Source organism: Plasmodium gonderi, assembly GCF_002157705.1.
Source record: "Plasmodium gonderi DNA, contig: Chr11, whole genome shotgun sequence".
Lineage (NCBI taxonomy): Eukaryota > Apicomplexa > Aconoidasida > Haemosporida > Plasmodiidae > Plasmodium > Plasmodium gonderi.
The window spans coordinates 346,899-367,072 of NW_021628936.1; the positions used below are offsets into that span (position 1 = coordinate 346,899).

At 28.3% G+C, this 20,174-nt stretch overlaps 4 protein-coding genes across 4 annotated transcripts; 2 read left to right on the forward strand and 2 right to left on the reverse strand.

Annotated features, from left to right (window-relative positions):
* Positions 1–1,750: 1,750 nt before the first annotated feature.
* Positions 1,751–8,164, reverse strand: PGO_110820 (hypothetical protein, conserved; the record flags this gene model as incomplete). The annotated part of the gene is made up of 1 exon (XM_028688421.1): positions 1,751–8,164. One exon carries the CDS (start codon positions 8,162–8,164, stop codon positions 1,751–1,753), a length of 6,414 nt encoding a protein of 2,137 aa, XP_028544222.1.
* Positions 8,165–11,140: 2,976 nt separating this feature from the next.
* Positions 11,141–11,728, reverse strand: PGO_110830 (hypothetical protein, conserved; the record flags this gene model as incomplete). The annotated part of the gene is made up of 1 exon (XM_028688422.1): positions 11,141–11,728. One exon carries the CDS (start codon positions 11,726–11,728, stop codon positions 11,141–11,143), a length of 588 nt encoding a protein of 195 aa, XP_028544223.1.
* Positions 11,729–13,962: 2,234 nt separating this feature from the next.
* Positions 13,963–15,414, forward strand: PGO_110840 (RuvB-like helicase 3; the record flags this gene model as incomplete). Its single annotated transcript, XM_028688423.1, has 1 exon — positions 13,963–15,414. One exon carries the CDS (start codon positions 13,963–13,965, stop codon positions 15,412–15,414), a length of 1,452 nt encoding a protein of 483 aa, XP_028544224.1.
* A 2,161-nt stretch (positions 15,415–17,575) lies between these two features.
* Positions 17,576–19,951, forward strand: PGO_110850 (14-3-3 protein; the record flags this gene model as incomplete). Its single annotated transcript, XM_028688424.1, has 7 exons — positions 17,576–17,669; positions 17,804–17,874; positions 18,488–18,691; positions 18,966–19,158; positions 19,294–19,387; positions 19,649–19,722; positions 19,860–19,951. The coding sequence occupies 7 exons, from the start codon at positions 17,576–17,578 to the stop codon at positions 19,949–19,951; spliced, it is 822 nt and encodes a 273-aa protein (XP_028544225.1).
* Positions 19,952–20,174: the final 223 nt, after the last annotated feature.

The window sequence follows — 20,174 nt, forward strand, 5'->3', positions numbered from 1 at the left end:
ACTTCCTCATTTAAAACAATACAGTTTTATCTTTTCATCGCAAGACAGTTTTATCACTTAATTGGTTTTTATGAAAAGCATATCCCATACGAATAGCTACTTCAGGTACACCTTGTTTAAACAAGGAAATGTATACATGTACATTTTTTACCTAATACTTCTAATGACAACTAATATAGGCATGATTTTCATACAGAAATGATATCCTGTGGTCAAGTTGTTTAATTTTTACAAATATTATTATTCTTTTTTTTTTTAAATGGAAAAAAAAAAAAAAAAAAAAAAAGTATACATTTATGTTTACTTGTATGACTATTCCGAAATTAACTAACAACAGGAATCAATAGAAAAGAGGGCGATAAAAAGTTATAGGGTTAATGGGGAAACTTTTCACGAAAAAAAAAAAAAAAGGAAAAAAAAAAAATATTTGGAAAGGGCATAATCTTTAATGGATGTTTCTCGTGTGTGTAATGAGTAGTACGAGTACAATTATTATTGCTTATGTTTTACCTTGTTTTCTTTCTCTCCTTCCTACATTGTTCACTTTTTTTTTCTTTTTTTTTTTCTCTCCACCTTGTAAGTTTTTTTAACTTGTGCTAAAGCATATTTTTTAATTTTCAAAATTATACTTTCTTTGTTGCCGCCATTCATAAAACTAAGTCATATGTCCTTTTTTCCCTTTTAGTGTACAACCGAAATGACTACTAGCATAAATTCCACATTTAAAAGTTTATATTTTAAGATTGTAGCAAATAATTTTAAAAATTATGAAAAAAAAAAAAAAAGAAAAAAAAAGAGGAACTCAAAATTTTATGTAATAAAACAAAACTGAAACTATTTCTTAGAATAAGAACAACGGAAAAGGGTATTTTTTATGTGTACTATAAGATGATATTTCTTCGTATATCATTTTATGCATGTGGAAAACTAATTCAGAAATGAAAACGTATATGCGCGTGGGTGGTCCGCACATATGCTACATATATGTGTACACATAAAACCAAACGAATAGCTACAAACACACATAAACATTAATATACACAAATTATACATATAACGGCAAATTTATCAGGCAAATATATTGGGATATAGCAAAAAAAAAAATTAAAATAAATTGTAAACACTTAAAAAATTTTTTTAAATTTCAAAAGGATAGCTGCAATGTCGTAGCATAATATGTAGAACAAAATTTTTTCTCGAAATTTCGTATATACCAAATGAAGATAATAACGTGTACTTATATAAAAACTCTGCGTGAATACAAGTACACACATACATACATAAATATATATATATAGGAAATACATACACATATAATCACCACGTGCACAAATACACATACTTGTGACGCGGGCGGGCCCTAATTCTGTAGTGGTCATTATGAAAAAAGAAAAATTATGGCAAATAAATTAATCACCCCTGTGCTCATACTTCAAATATAATCTTGATATTGTTAACTACTCCACGACTACGCTCTCACGACTAATCTATATTGTTTTATTGCACATTTAGATGATTTTATTTATGCATCCATAATTTATATTATTTTATTATTATTATTTTTTTTTCCCCACTCCCTCATTTAACCACGTTCTGGATAGGTAATTTCGATGGAAATCTCACTAAAATTCTTCTTCTGTCTGCACAATGAACAAAGCTCATACACGTGATATCTCGGATTTCAATAGATATATCAAATATCTAAAAACTTCTAACAATTTCGTGTCGCTTCTCAGTGTTGCCGATGTCCCTAGGTCTGCACAGGGTAACACGTGTCAACAAAAATCTGTTTGTCTGACACAAAATGAACCTCGTGGTTAAAAAGAACATCCTCCTTTATATTCGTCGTGATGAGCAACAAGTAAGAATTTTGTTCATTTCCCAATTCTACCAGTGGAATAAGTACGGAATTAAATTTTATGTAATAATCATAGGCACAAGTAGAAAGGGGTAGGATATCATTACCTGGTCCACCATGTATATTGCATTTATTAACCATTTTATACACATGTTTATTATGTGCTATATGGGAATTGAATGAATTATTTTTTATAATATTTCCAGCTTCTAAATCATTTTCATACGAATTTGTATTACTCACAAGCTTGTATATATTAACAAATGGGATTCCTTTAATATTCATATTTTCAAAAAAGGTAATTCTAAGTGACAGCAGTGTAATTGATAACGTATGAAATAAAATCACTGAATAATTTTTTAAAGAATATAAATGCACTAACTGATATTTAAAAAAAGAAAAAGGCGGAACAACATACGAATACGGAATAAAATAAAGTACTGGTTTTTGCTTAATCTTGGGGTAATGTATACATAATTGATAATCTCCTGTAACATTTGCACGATATACTGATGGTATGAGACAATAAATTCCACTTTCTAATGTACATTCAATGTAACAACATCCTGCTTTGTAAGCACCACTGGATATTATTTCTCCTTTTTTTAAACTTCTCGGAGATGATGTCATACCTTTAAAAATTCGTAAATTAACTGAATGTTCTTGCGAGCATTCTAAGAATATACAAAATGATGAATCTTGTGGAACATAAAAACGTATATGTGGATTTCTGAAATAGGACCATAAATTGTTTGAACATCCTCCTGCGCATTTATTTGTCCACTGTCCTTTAAAATAAAGAGATTCATAAATATCTGGTAACAACGGTGGCAATTCATAAAGGGATAAATGCGTGTGACTAAATACTTTAAGAGTAAAATTAAATTCTTCCTTCTGAGAATACTGGGAAACGATCAGTACAAAATCAATATTCCTTAAAGTTCCCTGTTCAATATCTTCAGATGCATTCATCTCATTACCTTGAATACCAAATCCACCAACATCCACATTACCTACCTTATGTGCAGGAGAAGTAGAAGTTGCAGCAGCACAAGCCGTAGCAGTATCAGTAACTGTGTCATTTTTCGAGGGACAATTTTTCATAATGTAATTGTTAGTATATTCATCTTCACCTCCTATAACCAATTTGGTAAATGTACACTCCCCATTGGAATAAATTCCTTGCTTTATGGGGAATAATGGACATATTATTCTGTCTTTTCCTGAATGTATGTGCAAAGCTAGATATTTTTGCGAAACATCTGTTTTTCTCTCTCGCACGTGTCTTGATAAAAGAATCCATATTTCTATCGGCTTCTTACCTATATAACGCATACCATCTTCTGATAAATCCTGTTTTTTTACATTCACATGTAAGGCAAACTGTGGATTGTAAGCCACCAAATGCGTATCATCTTGTAAAATTGAACTATTTAAATATGTGCTATTTTCCCATTTTGTATGAATTTCAAATTGATACGGAAAAATAACACTATTCCAGCATATATAAATATGTGAAAAATATTTTACTACATCTTTCCAAGGAATCCAAAAGCATCCATCGTCTTTACCTCTTGCCTTTTCAATAGAATAATTTAATTTTTTTTGAACTTCTTTTGTCCATGTAGCTTCATCATGATGAGAATATTTCCCCTTCCATCTAATACAACCCCATGGATTTTTAATATATAATAACTTATCTCCATTATAAGATTCAATATTTAAAATGGAATAAGCGTGTCTAGTAACAATACCAGTTGACATGGATACACCCTCTGGATAGTCTAATCCAGAAGGTGCAGCATCTTTTAGTTCTAAGGTACCTAAACAAACTACACATTTCCCTTTTTTTATCCCATCATACATATTATTCCATATAATATCCCATCTCTCATCATATTCCTCATATTCATCATCAATATAATTAGAACTTTCTCCTCTTTTATTTATATAGCTATACTGATCAACAGACCCACACACATACGATGATAAATCCATGCTACTTATTTCTTCACACAGAAACTGGTTCTTATGATTTCGTCTCATTTCGTAATCTACACTACATCCTTTAGATATCTTTTTAATATTTTCATTATTTCTCTTAGTAACATTTCTTACATGACACGAACTATTCTTGTTTCCATGCCATTGTCTCATCATTATGGAAGAAGGGCCCTGAAAATATTCTCTTTCCAGTGTGTTTTTCAAGCAAAATTTCTCCTTGGACTCTTTAATTGAGGATTCATTTTCTAAAACGTTTTTTGTTATAATATCATCCACATTTCTTAACTTTTTAACAATACCTTTCAATTGTTTATTTGTTCTGAGCGATTTTCTTTTTTTATTCACCTTTTCTTTTTCCAATTTCACTGCATACAAATAATGCATATTCCAGAAAATCTTTAACTTTTGATACATTAACAAATTAACATTAGCATAGGAATAATTCTTATTTCTATACAATATGTGCATACTTAAGTTGGCATCAACTGGGAAATCATACCTCAAGCCTGAACTATCACCTCTCGCGTATAACATGTTACCTCTATTGTATGCCTTCACATTTTGGTTATTTAAAATCCATTTGTTAAATCTCTTTGTACGATATATCTCATTTTCCCTCTTCTTATATTTCAAATATTGTGTGGATGTTAAATGCATTTTGTTTCTTGCATTTAAGCTTAGACTTTGTACACGTTTGCCGTTTTCCACTTTAGATTTCTTATCCAAAATGAATGAATCTGAATTTAATGTTGCGTGCATTGTGATATGGTCAAGCGAAGGAGGAGAACTACTTATCTTAGTTTTTAACGAAATAGTTACTGGGATCCAACCGGTTAAATAATACAAGTCAGAACCTGGGTTGGATCCATACATAGAATATGAACCACCCATTAATTTAACAAAAGCTTTTTCTAACAGTGTAACCCATAACTCCTTTTGATTATTTGAATAAGCAACTAATAAGGAATTATTATTCTTTACAGGTACATAATCATCTATGATAATTTTTCTTTGAATACCATTACAATGTAGTCTACAAATATACATACCACTGGGGTTGAACACTGGCCATGTTTTATTTACATGCACATAATTAGATGAACATGGCGATATAATACTTGACAATACAGGAACTTTATGTTTTTTTTCATATTCAATCAAAACTGTTAGCGATGATAAAAAAGAACAATCAGCTACAAATCCTTGTCTTATACAATTATTGTACAAATTTGTTGACATAACAATAGGATTATCATACAATTCTGATAATCTTTTCCACGAATCAAATTTTTTTTTCTGTCGAACACTCAATTCTAAGAATCCATCAGGATCTGTCCATTTATAATCTATCCATCCGTATAATTTAAAACCATTCGAATAATGAAATATACACCTTTTTCTATGACATTTTCTGCACACTATGTAATTCTTTTTAATACTATTTCCACTTAATCTGTATTTATGATCACAATATTCTTGTGCTGTTTTATCTGCTCTCAAAGCTTCACTTGTTTCACATTTGTTGTGAATCATTTGGGTTCTTTCCCCTTCTCCTAATTTGTCATTATGTCGGATATTATTATCTCTACAAGTATGTTGCTGTAATTTAGGATCTTCCAACTTTGTATTCCACATATCTATGCGCATTTTATTTCTATTTTCTGTGACAATTTGGTGATAGGGAATTTTATGGATTTCCATTTTTCTCTTAACCCGTTTCACCACTTTTATGTTACTATTTGGAATACTACTATCCTTTGAAAGAGAAATTGTATTCATTTCTTCATCTCTTCTTAATCCATTTCCCTTTTTTAATAATTCTTTATTCTTCTTGTTACTATTATTTCTAAACTGTTCTTCTTCCTTCACTTCTTTTTTTCCTACATGACAATTTATTCCGTTAATTTTATTTTCCTCCATAGTAATTCTAACTACCATTTTAGATTTTTTCTCATCTGTTGGGCTTTTTCTATTCCCTTCCTTTTCCTTAATTACCCTCGATTCCATATCTCTACAAATCATTGTTAGAGTCACGTTATTTTCGGAAGAATTCATAAGTTTTTCTCTCTTTTTCCTTGCCTTCAAATGTTTAGAATTTCTTGCCTTTTTCTTCTTAACCTCCTCATCCTGGTGGCTGTTTTTTGTTTGATTATTTTTTTTTGAATCCTTTATTAGCACTTCCATTTTTTTATGTTCCATGGATTCCGCAAGACAAGTACTCATTCCTATTATTCTACTACAAGGTATGTTATAATGGGTGTATTCCTTCTTTTCTGCCTTATCATTTTCCATATTGGATATATTATTCTTGTTATTCTTAATGGATTCTTCATCATACACATTTTGATAGTGTTCCTTCTTTTTTTTATTTCTATTTATTGCTTGAATTTTTTGATTTTTATGAATCAATTTTTTATTTCTTAACATGGGATCTTCTTTCGATTGAATAATAATACCATTTTTCTTCTTCTTTTCTACTTTATCCATTTTCTTTTCTCTTTTCTCTAACAATATTCTTTTCCCTTCGTCGGAAGTTGTGTTTTTGCATTTCTTCTCTTTATTATTACTATCTCTTTTATCTTCAACATCTTTCGTTTTAGTAGCAGTTCCTTTTGATCCCTCATTTTGTATACAAACAAGTTCATTCTTATTTATCCAGTGTTTGGTATGAACGATTGATGGTTTTCTATGGTGTAGTTTGAATAAGTTATGCATGCTGAAATTTCTGTTATTGACGTACTTCTTCTCTTTCTCTTTTTCTGTATTCCCATTGTATAATCGTACTTTTTTTATTAAAATATTTGTAGAAATACCATTCGACGTGTATTTATCATTGGGTGCGTTACATTTCTGTCTTTTTTTATCACTCTCGTCCTTCTTCTCACTCTTCTTCCTCTCACTCTTCTTATTCTCACTCTTCTTCCTCTCACTCTTCTTATTCTCACTCTTCATCTTCTCTCTCTGCATCTTCTCTCTCTTCTTCTTCTCACTCTTCATCTTCTCACTCTCCTTCTCCTTGTTATTCTTCTCCTCGTTATTCTCCTCCTTTTTATTCTTCCTTTTTTTCTGATCATCACAATAGTCATTATTCTCGTTGTCGTAGTCCTTATCATAATAATTATTGTTAAAGAGTCCACAGAAATTAACTTCCTTACTGCGTGATTCATCTGTGTTAATGTTATTCATCTTTAATTTATTTTCAGAAGCATATTTCACATATTTCATATACATATTATTTTTTATATCGGGATCATTTTCGATCCACGGTAGTATTATATATTTTCCTATCAATGAGCTTTCAAATAATATTTTGGACGCATGCACATTTTCAGAAATGTGGCTGGGCATTATAGAAAACAAATTAAATACGTTACTATTAAATTTATAAAATTCGTATATATATAAAAAGGTATTTTTTTTTAACTTCATACTTCTAAAATCGTGATAATACAATAATTGTTCTTTATTTTTTCTGGTAACCCTCATTAACAATTCTTCTTTTTTCTTACTTCCTAGACAGTTGTAACTCTCCTTTGTTTGTTCGTTCTTCCGATAAGCATATGGAAACTTATTTAGACGCACATGTAGATGTTCATTTTGATCCCCCTTGGTGCGGTTTTCATCCTTGCTCTTTTTGTATAAGATTTTATATTTTTTTTTTAAAACGGTTTCTTTCTCTATAATTGAAGGAGATTTTATCCTTTCTTTATTCTCCCTATTTTGGGATTTCCTTTTCATGAATGTATTATTGATTGTTTTTATTATTCCTGTAAATGAATTATTATCAATTTTATTTTTAATACATTTTTTATCACTCTCCCTTTCGATAATCTTCACTCCAGAATGGCTCATTTTAAGTTTTTCCAATGTTTTTTTCTTTTCACCTCGGCTGTTATTATTATTATTATTATCTCCTTTGTATGAAACGGAATTAATATCATATTCATTTTTTTTGCCATGTCTTTTTCCTTTTTCTCCCTTTTTATATTTCCTTTTATCATTGGTCATATAGTTCATTTGAGAAAAAGAATTATTGCTATCAGGATGACAAGCAACATCGCCGTTACCTTTTTCATTTTCATTATAACTATTGATAGCTCTTCTTTTATCAGACTGTATATTAGATTTATCACTGTCTCTATTTGTACAACTTTCCTTTTTTATCTTCCTATATGAGTTCGAACCATTTGTGTCTGTTCTATATATCTTCAGTACATCATTGTTGAAGTCACTGTTAATTGCATTTGTCTTATGCTCATCTTTCTTTCTTTCATTTTTCACCTTACTAAGTTTACACCCCATATCATTATATGAAAACTTTTCATTTGAAACCTTTAACAGGTCTGAGTAATTGGCCTATGAAACACACTGCTGTGAAAAGGTGCCCCCAAACAAAACTTTTTGTAAAGATTTATCCGAAAAAAACGGATACGATGAGAAAATGGAAAGTGCAAAATGGAAAATACAATTTGGAATGTGTAAATTGAAATGTACAAATTGAAATGTACAAATTGAAATGTGCAAAATGGAATGTGCAAAATGGAATGTGCAAAATGGAATGTGCAAAATGGAAAATACAAAATACAAAAACGAAACCAAGAAGAACATACCAATTGCAATGTTTTCTAATGACACCCTAGAAATGATTTTAATTTTTCATGGAATTGTATATATACACATTATTTAAGCATTATATATATATAAATATACATTTACACGCTTAGGTAAATATATATCCTCAACTTTGTACACATGTTAGAGATAGATTTGAAGGCATTTTTTTTTTTTTTTTAACCTTCCAAATAAGCATATAACATACGTGAATAAGGAACTTGCGTGTTTTTGCTGGTTTTCCTGATGAAATTTCTATGTGTAATAAAATATGTGTACATATACTCAAGCGCATATTACAAATATTGTACGTATGTACATTATTAGTCTAGCAAAATGCTAGCATAACAGTAATTAAAAACACAAAAATCAAATGAAAAAAAAAAAAAAAAAAAAAAAAAAAAAAAAAAAAAAAAAAAAAAAAAAAAAAAAAAAAAAAAAAAAAAAAAAAAAAAAAAAAAAAAAAAAAAAAAAAAAAAAAAAAAAAAAAAAAAAAAAAAAAAAAAAAAAAAAAAAAAAAAAAAAAAAAAAAAAAATTAAAAATTAATTAAAAAATTAAAAGGTATTTAAAAAGTAATTAAAAGGTATTTAAAAAGTAATTAAAAAGTAATTAAAAGGTATTTAAAAAGTAATTAAAAAGTAATTAAAAAGTAATTAAAAGGTATTTAAAAAGTAATTAAAAAGTAATTAAAAGGTATTTAAAAAGTAATTAAAATACAAAAAGATAACAAATTAACAAAAAAAATTCCTTTAAAATTTCAAATAAACAAAAATTTCACATTTTAGTTGTACAAAATAATACTCTTTCTTCGCAGAAGGCTTTAAAAGAAAAATGTAAAACTTCAAAAAAAGTGAAAGGGAGGGGGCAGTAGTACAAAAATTTAGAATTTGTAAAAAAAAAAAAAAAAAAAAAAAATTGTATTATGAAATATATAGCATGCAACAAACAATGAATTAAGCAGATGGTCAAGTTTTAATTATTTTGAAATTGAAGCCACAACAAAGTTATCAAATTCCAAAAAATGACATAAATGACAAAAAAGTACAGGAAAATGTATAAAGCAGCACAAAAGTGGAAGAATTGCACGAAGGAAAACAAACACCGGCAAAGTTCATAAATCTAATCATTAGTTTTGTGAAAGCGTGATGAAAATAATTTCGGGGGATAAGGTGTATGCTGATACATATATATGTATATATATACATAAATATATAAATAGGGGAGCTTGAGTTTTAATAATGTTAAGGGAAATTGCTTTACAACAACAGCTCCATATTATGAATGTTTGCTTTTTTTGGTCTAACTTTCAGGAGTATCTACATGTTTTTGTACATATATTTCCATATTTGGATTATCGTAGTCCTATGTATTTTATCTTTTACGCTTATTACTCATTTTAACTAGATCAAGGGGAAAAAAACATAACCAAAAATACATACACACAAAAAGGTGTGGTAAAAAAAATGCAGCAAAAAAAGATATAGCAGAAAAAGGCACAGCAAAAAAAAGTAAAGTAAAAAAATGTACAACAAAAAAAGGTGTAGCAAACAAAGGTACAGCAAAAAGGAACAGTCAAAACAGTGCAACAAAAAAGCATAGTAAGATGTCGAAAAGTATGTTGGGAATTAAAAATAGGATAAAAAGACCTCTCAACAAAATTCGCATGAATCCTATCATTTTTCACATGTAGGACAGGTACAACAAAAAGTTGTAGATTCTACATAATATCATTTATAACCTGTAAATGTTAATGCACCTTAGGAATATCCTATTAGCCGAAATGGTAGCATAAACATAAACTTATAAAATATCCCTCGAAAAAATATAACACTTTGCAGAATTGCGAATTCGCAAATAATCGTTACAACATTAGAATAACCAAAAAAATAAAAAGGAAAAAAAGGAAACTACTTTATAATACGTTTTGAATTCGTTTATTTGTTGCACCTTTTAAGTGTATATATATTAACTTTTCTCCCTAGGTCAATGGGTGCTCACCAGCACCACCACCTCAACATACACGTAACAACATATTAAGAAATCTATAAAAAAATAAAATAAATTCGAAAAATGAGTAGGGATAAAAACAGCGATCTTATTTGCATCATCATCATTTCAACATACCATTTTCGTAAAAATATTTTGATAAAAAAAAAAAAAAATTTTAAATAAATTTTAACAAGTTAACTAAAAAAAAGGAGTATGTAAAAGTGAGGGGTACTACTCTCCTAGTTGTGTATGTCCACACATATAATATACAAATGGTTTACTATATCCAGCGTACATATAAATATATGCGTACCAATAGATTTAACAATAAATAGAATAGAAAGGGAGGGGGAAATGTGAATGTGTTTGAACAAATACATGCAACGAAAAAAGGCTCACAAAAAAATATAGTATAATAGAAAATATTAAATAATCTCCTGTTAAAATCTATAGTATTAACAAAAAATGCAACATGCATATGTGGTGAATAGAACAATATGTGGAAAGAGAACATAAACATCAATATGCATAAGCATAAACAAACACACCTAACAAACCCACGTAGCCACATAAAAACAATGCCAAAATGGAAAACGAAATGCACAAACAAAACTAGAGTATTAGGGGAAAAAAATAATCACTTTGTAAGCTCATGCATTTCTCTTTTCCAGTTGTTCCTATTTCCACATATCCGATTGCTCCTCAGGCATTTTAAAATCCCCAAACATGCCCGACGGGGGTGCATAGCCGAAATATTTTTGGATGTTTTGTCTAGTGAGCATCAAAGTTAAGGTATATATAAAAGTTGATGAACAGTGATACATATTTTTTTCTTGTAATCCCGCATGTGTTAGTAAGGTAAATGGGAAAATTGGTTTAAATGGTAAAATTGCAATTGTGAGTCCTTCAAATAAACTAAATAATAATGGCATCACGGACATAAAAATTAAACCAGTTATTACATTTGATTTTGTTTTTAATGTTGCCATTGTTTTTGTTTTTTCTATATATATGTCTTCGGTTGACACTTTTTTTTTGCCTTTTTTTTTATTATTATTAATGCTGCTTCCATCTATTTTACTTAGTAATCCATCCTCTTTTTCCTTTTGAACTTTTTCATATAATATTTTCAATTCTTCATTTAATTTTATAAATTTTTCATTTCTATAAACGAATATCCAACATAAAAATTCGGAAAAAATTCCGCAGCCAATTGCTATTGCGATTATGATAAAAATATCGATCTTTCTTATAGTGTCATCCATTATTTATTGGTTACTCGAAAAAATTGCACATTTATCTATCAAATAGATAAAAAAGTATTTTTTTGTTTGTACCTTTTTTTTTGTGTAAATTATTAACCTAGTGAAAAACTGTTGATGTTGTTTCAGCTGATATAGGCAAATTAATATTTTTCCTTTATTCGAGTTTTTGTATTTTGTTACTCCTTTTCCTCTTGGTTTTATCAAAAAAAAACTACAGTAAAAAACAGTAAAAAGGGGATAGTGCGTTATCAATATATATATATATATATATATATATATATATATATATATATATGTGTATATTTTTCTCACATAAATATGGGCAACGAATTAAAATGGGAAAAAATAGAAAAGTGTCACTTGTTGAGATACTTTTGAGATAGACATTTAAGCAAATTTCTACATGTACATTAATAACGTTAAAAACTATTTTGTGTCTCACTTTTATTTTTGCATAATATGTTTCTCCACTTTTGCACAATCTATTTCCCCACTTCTTTATTTTTGATATTTAGAAAATTTAGAAAAAATTTTGTTCACATATATTACTTTAATTATGCTGCCCCGTAAGGAACGCACTGTGTTTATCTTCCTTGCGTTTGCCTGTTGAGGCTTCTAAATTTGGTCAGTTAACACGCTCTAAAAATTGGCTTATATATATACACACATACATATACATATGCGCATACACATATGTCCGTGTTTGGGAAAATAAAGGATGTGTAATAACTTCATGCATTGTCGCTTTCTCTATTATTTTTTTTTAGCATCACATATGTCAGCTCGCGATAAGTTCGCTGTATCATTCGCTAGTAATTTGTGCAAATATCAATTATGCTTGTAGTGAGTTTATTTCCCATGGGCTCGGGTATGTATGAGTACAAACACTTATACATTTAACGTTTCATACATGTTACGCGAGTCTCTAATAACGGGGGAGATATATTATATCGTCCCTTGGTGACTTTAAATGAATAAGAAAAAAAAAAAAAAATAAAATAAAATAATAAATGCCCAAATGGAGATAATTAAAGGATTTTCCCTAATTTTATGTAACCCTTTTAAATTTGGAAAAAAGGTGTAAATTTTATCTTTTTCAACCGTCGTTGGGGGTACTTAAATTCATACCCTTATATGTATAAAGAACATTTTTTATTTCACCGAAAAATCGTTGGAAAAAAAAATTCTCCCCCAAAAAAAATGTAATGGAAAAAAAAAAAAAAATGGGTATAAATGGTTAGTACTATGCGACATAATACTGCAAGCCAGGCAATAACATCGCAATAAATATAATACTATAGCTTGTCATTATTTCCAATTTAAAAAAAAAATACATGTATTCATATGAGTCAATATGACGACACTTCAAAAACGCTGAAAACAATTATTGTAAAAAAAGGTGGCGAAAGAAAAAAATTGCACAAATCAATCACATGAGATGTGATTATCCTATAAAAAAGGACTGCAGAATTAAATGCAACATTTGAAAAAAAGAGTATTCACAAAAATATTGCAGAGCTAAAATATGAAAATGTTTACTGTTATATTATGCGAATTTCTTTTTCATAACACACAAATATAGGTACGCTTATATATGATACAAATGCACAAGCACAAATATCTATAAAATATTTATTGTTGATCCAAGTAGAACTGAACAAATATGCAAGTTTAAAAAAAAAAAAAAAAAAAAAAAAGGGAAAAGGAATAGAAAAGGAAAATAAATAAACGTATTACATATAATTCTGGAAAAAAGAAAACCCAGAGTATGTCCCGAACTTAGAAATCTGACACGGGGCGCATTTTTTTTTTTCTTTTTTTCCCTTTTTGACAATACATATTTGAGCTTAAAAAAGAAATTTCAAAAAGAGAAGCCCTACATAAATTTTGAATCAATTTTAAAAATAAAGAAATATAGAACGGAGAACATATTAAAAAGGAACATATAATACCTAGGAAAAAACTACTTTTTGTAAGCATATCAAAAATTCGCGCATCTTTACAATTATTTATGAAAACTTTATGTATATATACAAAACGCACGACAATATATACCTTCGAATTGTCTTATTTGAATTTTTTTTTTTGTTTTGTTCATGTCCTACACAAAAGGATACACGTTATGTATATACATATATATATATATATGTGAACACATCTACGCTTACATATTTTAATAGCACCACCCAATAGACATAAGCCACCACTACGGCACATCAAATGCACATGCCAAGATGAAGCTCGAAGAAGTGAAGGACATTCAGAAAATTGAAAGGATTGGTGCACACTCGCACATCAGGGGTCTAGGGTTAAATGATTGTCTTGATGCTCGCTACTGCTCAGAAGGTATGATAGGACAAATGAGTGCACGTAAAGCTGCGGGTATTGTTTTACGAATGATTAAGGAAGGAAGAATTAGTGGCAGGGCAATTCTTTTAGCTGGTCAACCAGGTACAGGTAAAACGGCTATTGCTATGGGTATTGCAAAGGCACTAGGAGAAGATACGCCATTCACGCACATTTCAGGATCAGAAGTTTATTCTCTAGAAATGAGCAAAACAGAAGCACTAACGCAAGCCTTTAGAAGGTCTATTGGTGTAAGCGTTAAAGAAGAATCTGAAGTTATCGAAGGAGAAGTTGTTGAAATTGAAATAGAAAAATTTAATGAAAAAGATATTAGTAATACCAACAAAAAAGTAGGGAAAATGATTCTTAAAACAACAGAAATGGAAACATTATACGATTTGGGTAATAAAATGATTGAAGCTTTACAGAAAGAAAATATCACGGCAGGGGACGTAATTTGTATTGATAAAAGTACAGGGAAAATTACAAAAATTGGAAAATCATTTGCGCGATCTAAAGATTACGATGCTATGGACCCTAATACAAATTTTGTCCAATGCCCAGAAGGAGAATTACAAAAAAGAAAGGAAGTAGTTCACACAGTGACTCTGCATGACATTGATGCTATAAATAGTAGAACACAAGGTTTTTTAGCATTATTTTCAGGAGATACTGGAGAAATTAAAAATGAAGTTAGAGAACATATAGATATGAAAATAAATGAATGGCAAGAAGATGAAAAGGCAGAAATTGTGCCGGGTGTTCTATTTATTGATGAGGTACATATGTTAGACATTGAATGCTTTTCTTATTTAAATAGGGCCTTAGAAAGTGAACAATCACCCATTGTTATTATGGCAACCAATAGAGGTATTACACACATACGAGGAACTGACTATAAGGCACCTCATGGAATTCCTTTGGATCTGTTAGATAGGACTCTTATTATACCTACCTACCCTTATAAACATCAAGATATAATGAAAATTTTAGAACAAAGAGCAGAAGAGGAAGATGTTGAAATTGACGAGTATGCTAAGGAGTTATTATGCAAAATTGCATCCGAATCATCCCTCAGATATGCTTTGCATCTGATTACTTTAGCAAATTTAGTTTCCAAAAAAAGAAAAGCCACTGAAGTTACTGTTCAAGATGTTAGAAGAGTATACAACTTATTTATTGATGTTAAAAGGAGCACGCAGTACTTAATTGAATACCAAAATGAATTTATGTTTTCAGAATTACCAAAAGATGATGAAGGTACAAATGCGGAAGAGTCCTATGATGAAAAGAGAGAAATTCAAGAAAAAAAGTTAGCAAACGAAGTTGCAGATTGTTAAACATAACCTCAAGTTATTTTTCAACGGGAAACACATATATATGTATATATATGCATGTAAAAGTTCCCACCAGAGGTGTGAATTATTTTGACATAAAAATGTACAGGAAGGCAATGCAAACTAGGCATACTATTAGCATGCCTATATATCCACTTATGTACATAAAACACATTCACGCTTTAATATTGTCAAGATGGGAAAAAAGAAATAAGTGTGTATATTCCGCATTTATAGCTTTACCCTTTTATACATGACACAAATGAATCAACATTTAATTTACACAATTACATGAAACATTTGCAGATCAACTAAAAATTTGTTAATAATACAACTTAAAACTTTTTTCATAGTTTGTATTTTCTTTTCCTTTTTTTTTTTTTTTTTTTTTTTTTTTTGAGTATAAATTAGTTTTTATTTATTTTATTATTTTATTTTTGTCTTTTTTTTTTACAATATTTGGGAAAATTATTTATATTTTCCCTAGCGTTATGTTTGTATTACCCCGTACATTGGACTATATACATAAAATGTTGTCTTTACGATGTTTACAGAAAATAAAATATAAAAAAAGGGAACCCTTCCTCTTTAATGAATTTTTTATGTGTATCATTACAAATTTGTTCATTTAAAAATTTTTTTATTGAGCTAAATTAAAAACAATATTGATCTATACAATATAGGTGAAATTAAATAAAAACAAATTGCTTCGTGATATTTCTTCAAAATAAAATATAATTTATTCTTACATGCAACACAATTAGTTTGCACAAAATTTCTAAAAAATTTCAAATGAAAATTTTTACTTTTCCCCTTCCCCCCATTAACAGCACAATATCAAAGATAATAATTTTATAGAGTAATATTATCCTTTGTCTAAAAAACTTGTCAATTTTGTAAACATCAAATTCTTTAAAAGAAAAAAAAAAAAAAAAAAAAGGACCTTATCAATTTTAAATTATAGTTCAATAATTCTTCTATTCATGTGTTATTGAAAAAAAAAAAAAAAATAAAATAAATCATCATAATATTTTGTAAAACACACATTTCAAAATCTTTAATTCTTCACAGTTTTCGCATATTTAAACATGCAGAAAAGTGAGATTTAAAAAAAATAATACAAAAGTTGAAATTGTGTGTATTCATGCCATGTTCCGATAGAACAAAAATAATATCTTTAATTTCAATTCTCCGTATATACATTCAGAAGTTTATTACAGTTCTATTTTTCTTTCATTAATAGGCTTATACAGCTTTTTCGTTATAAGTTGTTAGAGGGCAGAAAAAAAAAAAAAAATATCTATATATATGTATATATATATATATAACTAGCTGCACATGAAATATAAAAAAAATGAGTGCTATGTAAAAAGCCATTCTCATGTCATAAAAACACATTTTAACCTTGCACGGTCATACACAAATGTTAAAAAAAAAAAAAAAAAAAAAAAAAAACTTCCGAACAAAATTTTCATAGAACTCCTTTTTTATGCCGTTGCAGCCTTCCTATTTTAAATTGTGTTTGTTTCACAGACTGTCAATCTACTCATCTGTTTTAATTTTGTAAAATTAGAATAAGGTTATTTATGGACAACTAAACGCAAAAGACCTCGATTATTTGCAATTTAAGTGTCCACTTTTCTTTTTGCACTAGGAAAACTGTTAGTGTAAGTGTTTTACACATAATCCATGTGTACACGCATACGTATATGTACATATTTATGTCATATACACACGCGTGCTCCAAAAATTAAGCTAAATTCATACCAACATAAGATTTCAGGTACATATTTTACGTTCACAAAAATTCCCCTCCTTACAGATGAATTATAAACATCCCCATTAATAATTTTTTACAAAAAAAACTTCTACTCAACCCCCTATTTTTGTCTACTTTGCAATTTAATTTTTTTTTCCTTTTTAAGAATTTAATTTACTCCTTTAACCTGATCACTCGAAATTTTAATGGGAATGTATTTTTCTTACTTGTTTCATGTAGGTAGGAGCAAGGAATTTTAATACAAATCAAAAATACAACATGAGAAACAAATAATGAAAAGCAAAAGAAAGAAAACAATAAATGAAATAAAAATATAATATAGCAAGGAAGTTATTCAACTAAGAATTATTCAATTAAGAATTAAGTATTTTTGAAACAGATAAAATGAAGGCGTCTACTGATAATGATATTTTATTTAACAACAAAAAAGAATTCATATATTACCTAGAAATATTAAATCACATTGGATACTATGATGGTTAAACTGTATAATTTGGATTATTTGAAATTATCACAGCAACTAATGTGTGCGTTTTTTCATTTGTAGTAAATATAACAAATAAAAACAATCTCTTTTTTTTTTTTTTTTTTTTTTTTCTCCCATGAACGCAGAAATGATTTCCATAATAATCTCTGTTAATGTTCATAATTACAATTTAAATTACTCTGAGGCAATATTAATGGTTAGGACATGTGAGACATCACATATGTATGTTACATTTGTGTTTTCCTTAATTATTTACACATTTAAAAGAATATTTTGAGGGAAATGTAATAGAGGACATTTTATTTTACATTCTGCTTTTTTTTTTCCTCACTACATGATGTAGTAATGATTGTCATTAAAAAAAAAAAAAGTAGTGCCTCACGCATAAGTCCTATTATATGTGGAACGTCATCGTGTGTATATATCTATTCACGTAACGGCACAAAAGTGAGCAATGAAAAATGCTTGTTCTATGTTGTTGTTATTAGAATAACTGTTGATTTTCTTTTAACAAGTATTAATATGAGCACAAAGCAAGGATAAAAATAAATATGCCAAAATATAATATAATTAGAACAATGGCTAAAGATGAAAAGAAAACGTTACATATTCTTAAATGCGATGTGCTATGTGTTTTTATTTCGTTTCATTTTATTTTCTTTATTTCATTTGTTTTATTTTATTTGCTGCATTCTATTTGCTTCATTCTATTTGCTTCATTCTGTTTGCTTCATTCTATTTGCTTCATTCTATTTGCTTCATTCTATTTGCTTCATTCTATTTGCTTCATTCTATTTGCTTTATCACAGGGATCTACCTTCAAAAATGCTTTAAACATGAGAAGGAAAGAGAAGACAATACTTGAAAATATAATAACAAATGAAAAATCTAATGAACAAGAAAGGAATTGCGCACAACTACTAAATCACAAGTTAAATAAAGACATAAGGACCATAGAAAAAAATACATATGACGTTATAAAATTAAAATGTATTCCCAAAGCAACTGATCAAGTAACGACATTTTAGCAAATTTTTAATATAATAAAGACCTACCATTTTTTTGTCATAAATGCGAAAAAATAAAAATGATTTAAAATTATAAAACATAATAAAAAAAAATAAAAAAAAAGTAAAGGCATGTATATATGCTTTATTCTGCATAAAAATAATAAAAATACTATTCACCCTGTGATAGAATCACAAATTGCAAGAAAAAAAATTTTTTTTTATCACATCTTACATATGACATGAGGAGTTACATTTATATCAAAATATTTACTTATAGAAAATATTAATGTTCTATTGGCATTTACTTGGAGATATTACAAGATACTGTTCTGATACATTTGATGCGGAACAAAAGAAGAAAATGCAAGAAAGAAGCATGCGATCGTATTCTTATGCCTTAGGTTATGCTAACCGAATGAACATCCCACCATCAAGTCCTCGGATGTTAGAACTCCTAGTTAGTTTAACAGGTTAGTAAAATCACAAATATACATGTACACACACGCACACGTACTCATGTGTGTGAGGAAAATATATTAACATTTTTTTACCATCTTAATAAATTTTCATTTTCTATTTTTTCTTTTTTCTCAACTTAATTCTAGTTCTATACAAAGATATAGAAACCGATATAAATATTTCCATAGAAATGGCAGCACAAGCATTTAGAGACGCAATTCAAAATATGCATCTTTTGGAGTAATACATAAAATTAGATATCCATATATATAAGAAAAAATCAAAATTTGAAACCTTTTTTTATATGTGATTTATTCATTACATGTTTAAATATTATCCCTTTTCCATTTCCATGTGTACATGTGTCTACAAGGAAGGTGCATATATCCGCACATATATTTTATTACATGAGTATGTAAAATCATACGTGCTATAAGAATCGTTAAGTAGCAGTTATGTGTTTATATTATTCCACATCGTAATCTTCTTTTCTCTATTTAGAAATGATGACGAATGCTCCAAAACGATTCGTATTTTAGGCGTACTGAGAGATAATATAAATAAATGGTGTAAACGTAAGTTTTATAATTTGAATTTTTTTTTTTTTTTTTTACATATTTTTAAAAAAAATTATATATATAATGATGACGTAGTTATTTTTTCAATTTTATTATATTCTATTTTTTTTCCCCCTCCTCCTGTTTTTCAACAGTTAGTGGTAGAAAAAATGTAAATGCTCTATTTGAAATAAAGGGAGAAAATTTTGATAAATATAAGGATATTATGAACAGTATCCAGTCATAAATTTAAAGTTCAAGCACTGAAATAAAAAGATATAGAATAGTATTTATGAATTCCTATATCAGCTAATATTCTTAAACTTTCTACATCTTCTATTTTTTGTTTATTTATTGTTATTTTTTTCAGATGTCTTTAAAGTGTTCTTTAACATTTTTATCTGAATCCAACTATAATTTGTATAAATAATTAATTAGATAATACTTTTTTTTTTTTTTTTTCTTTTTCT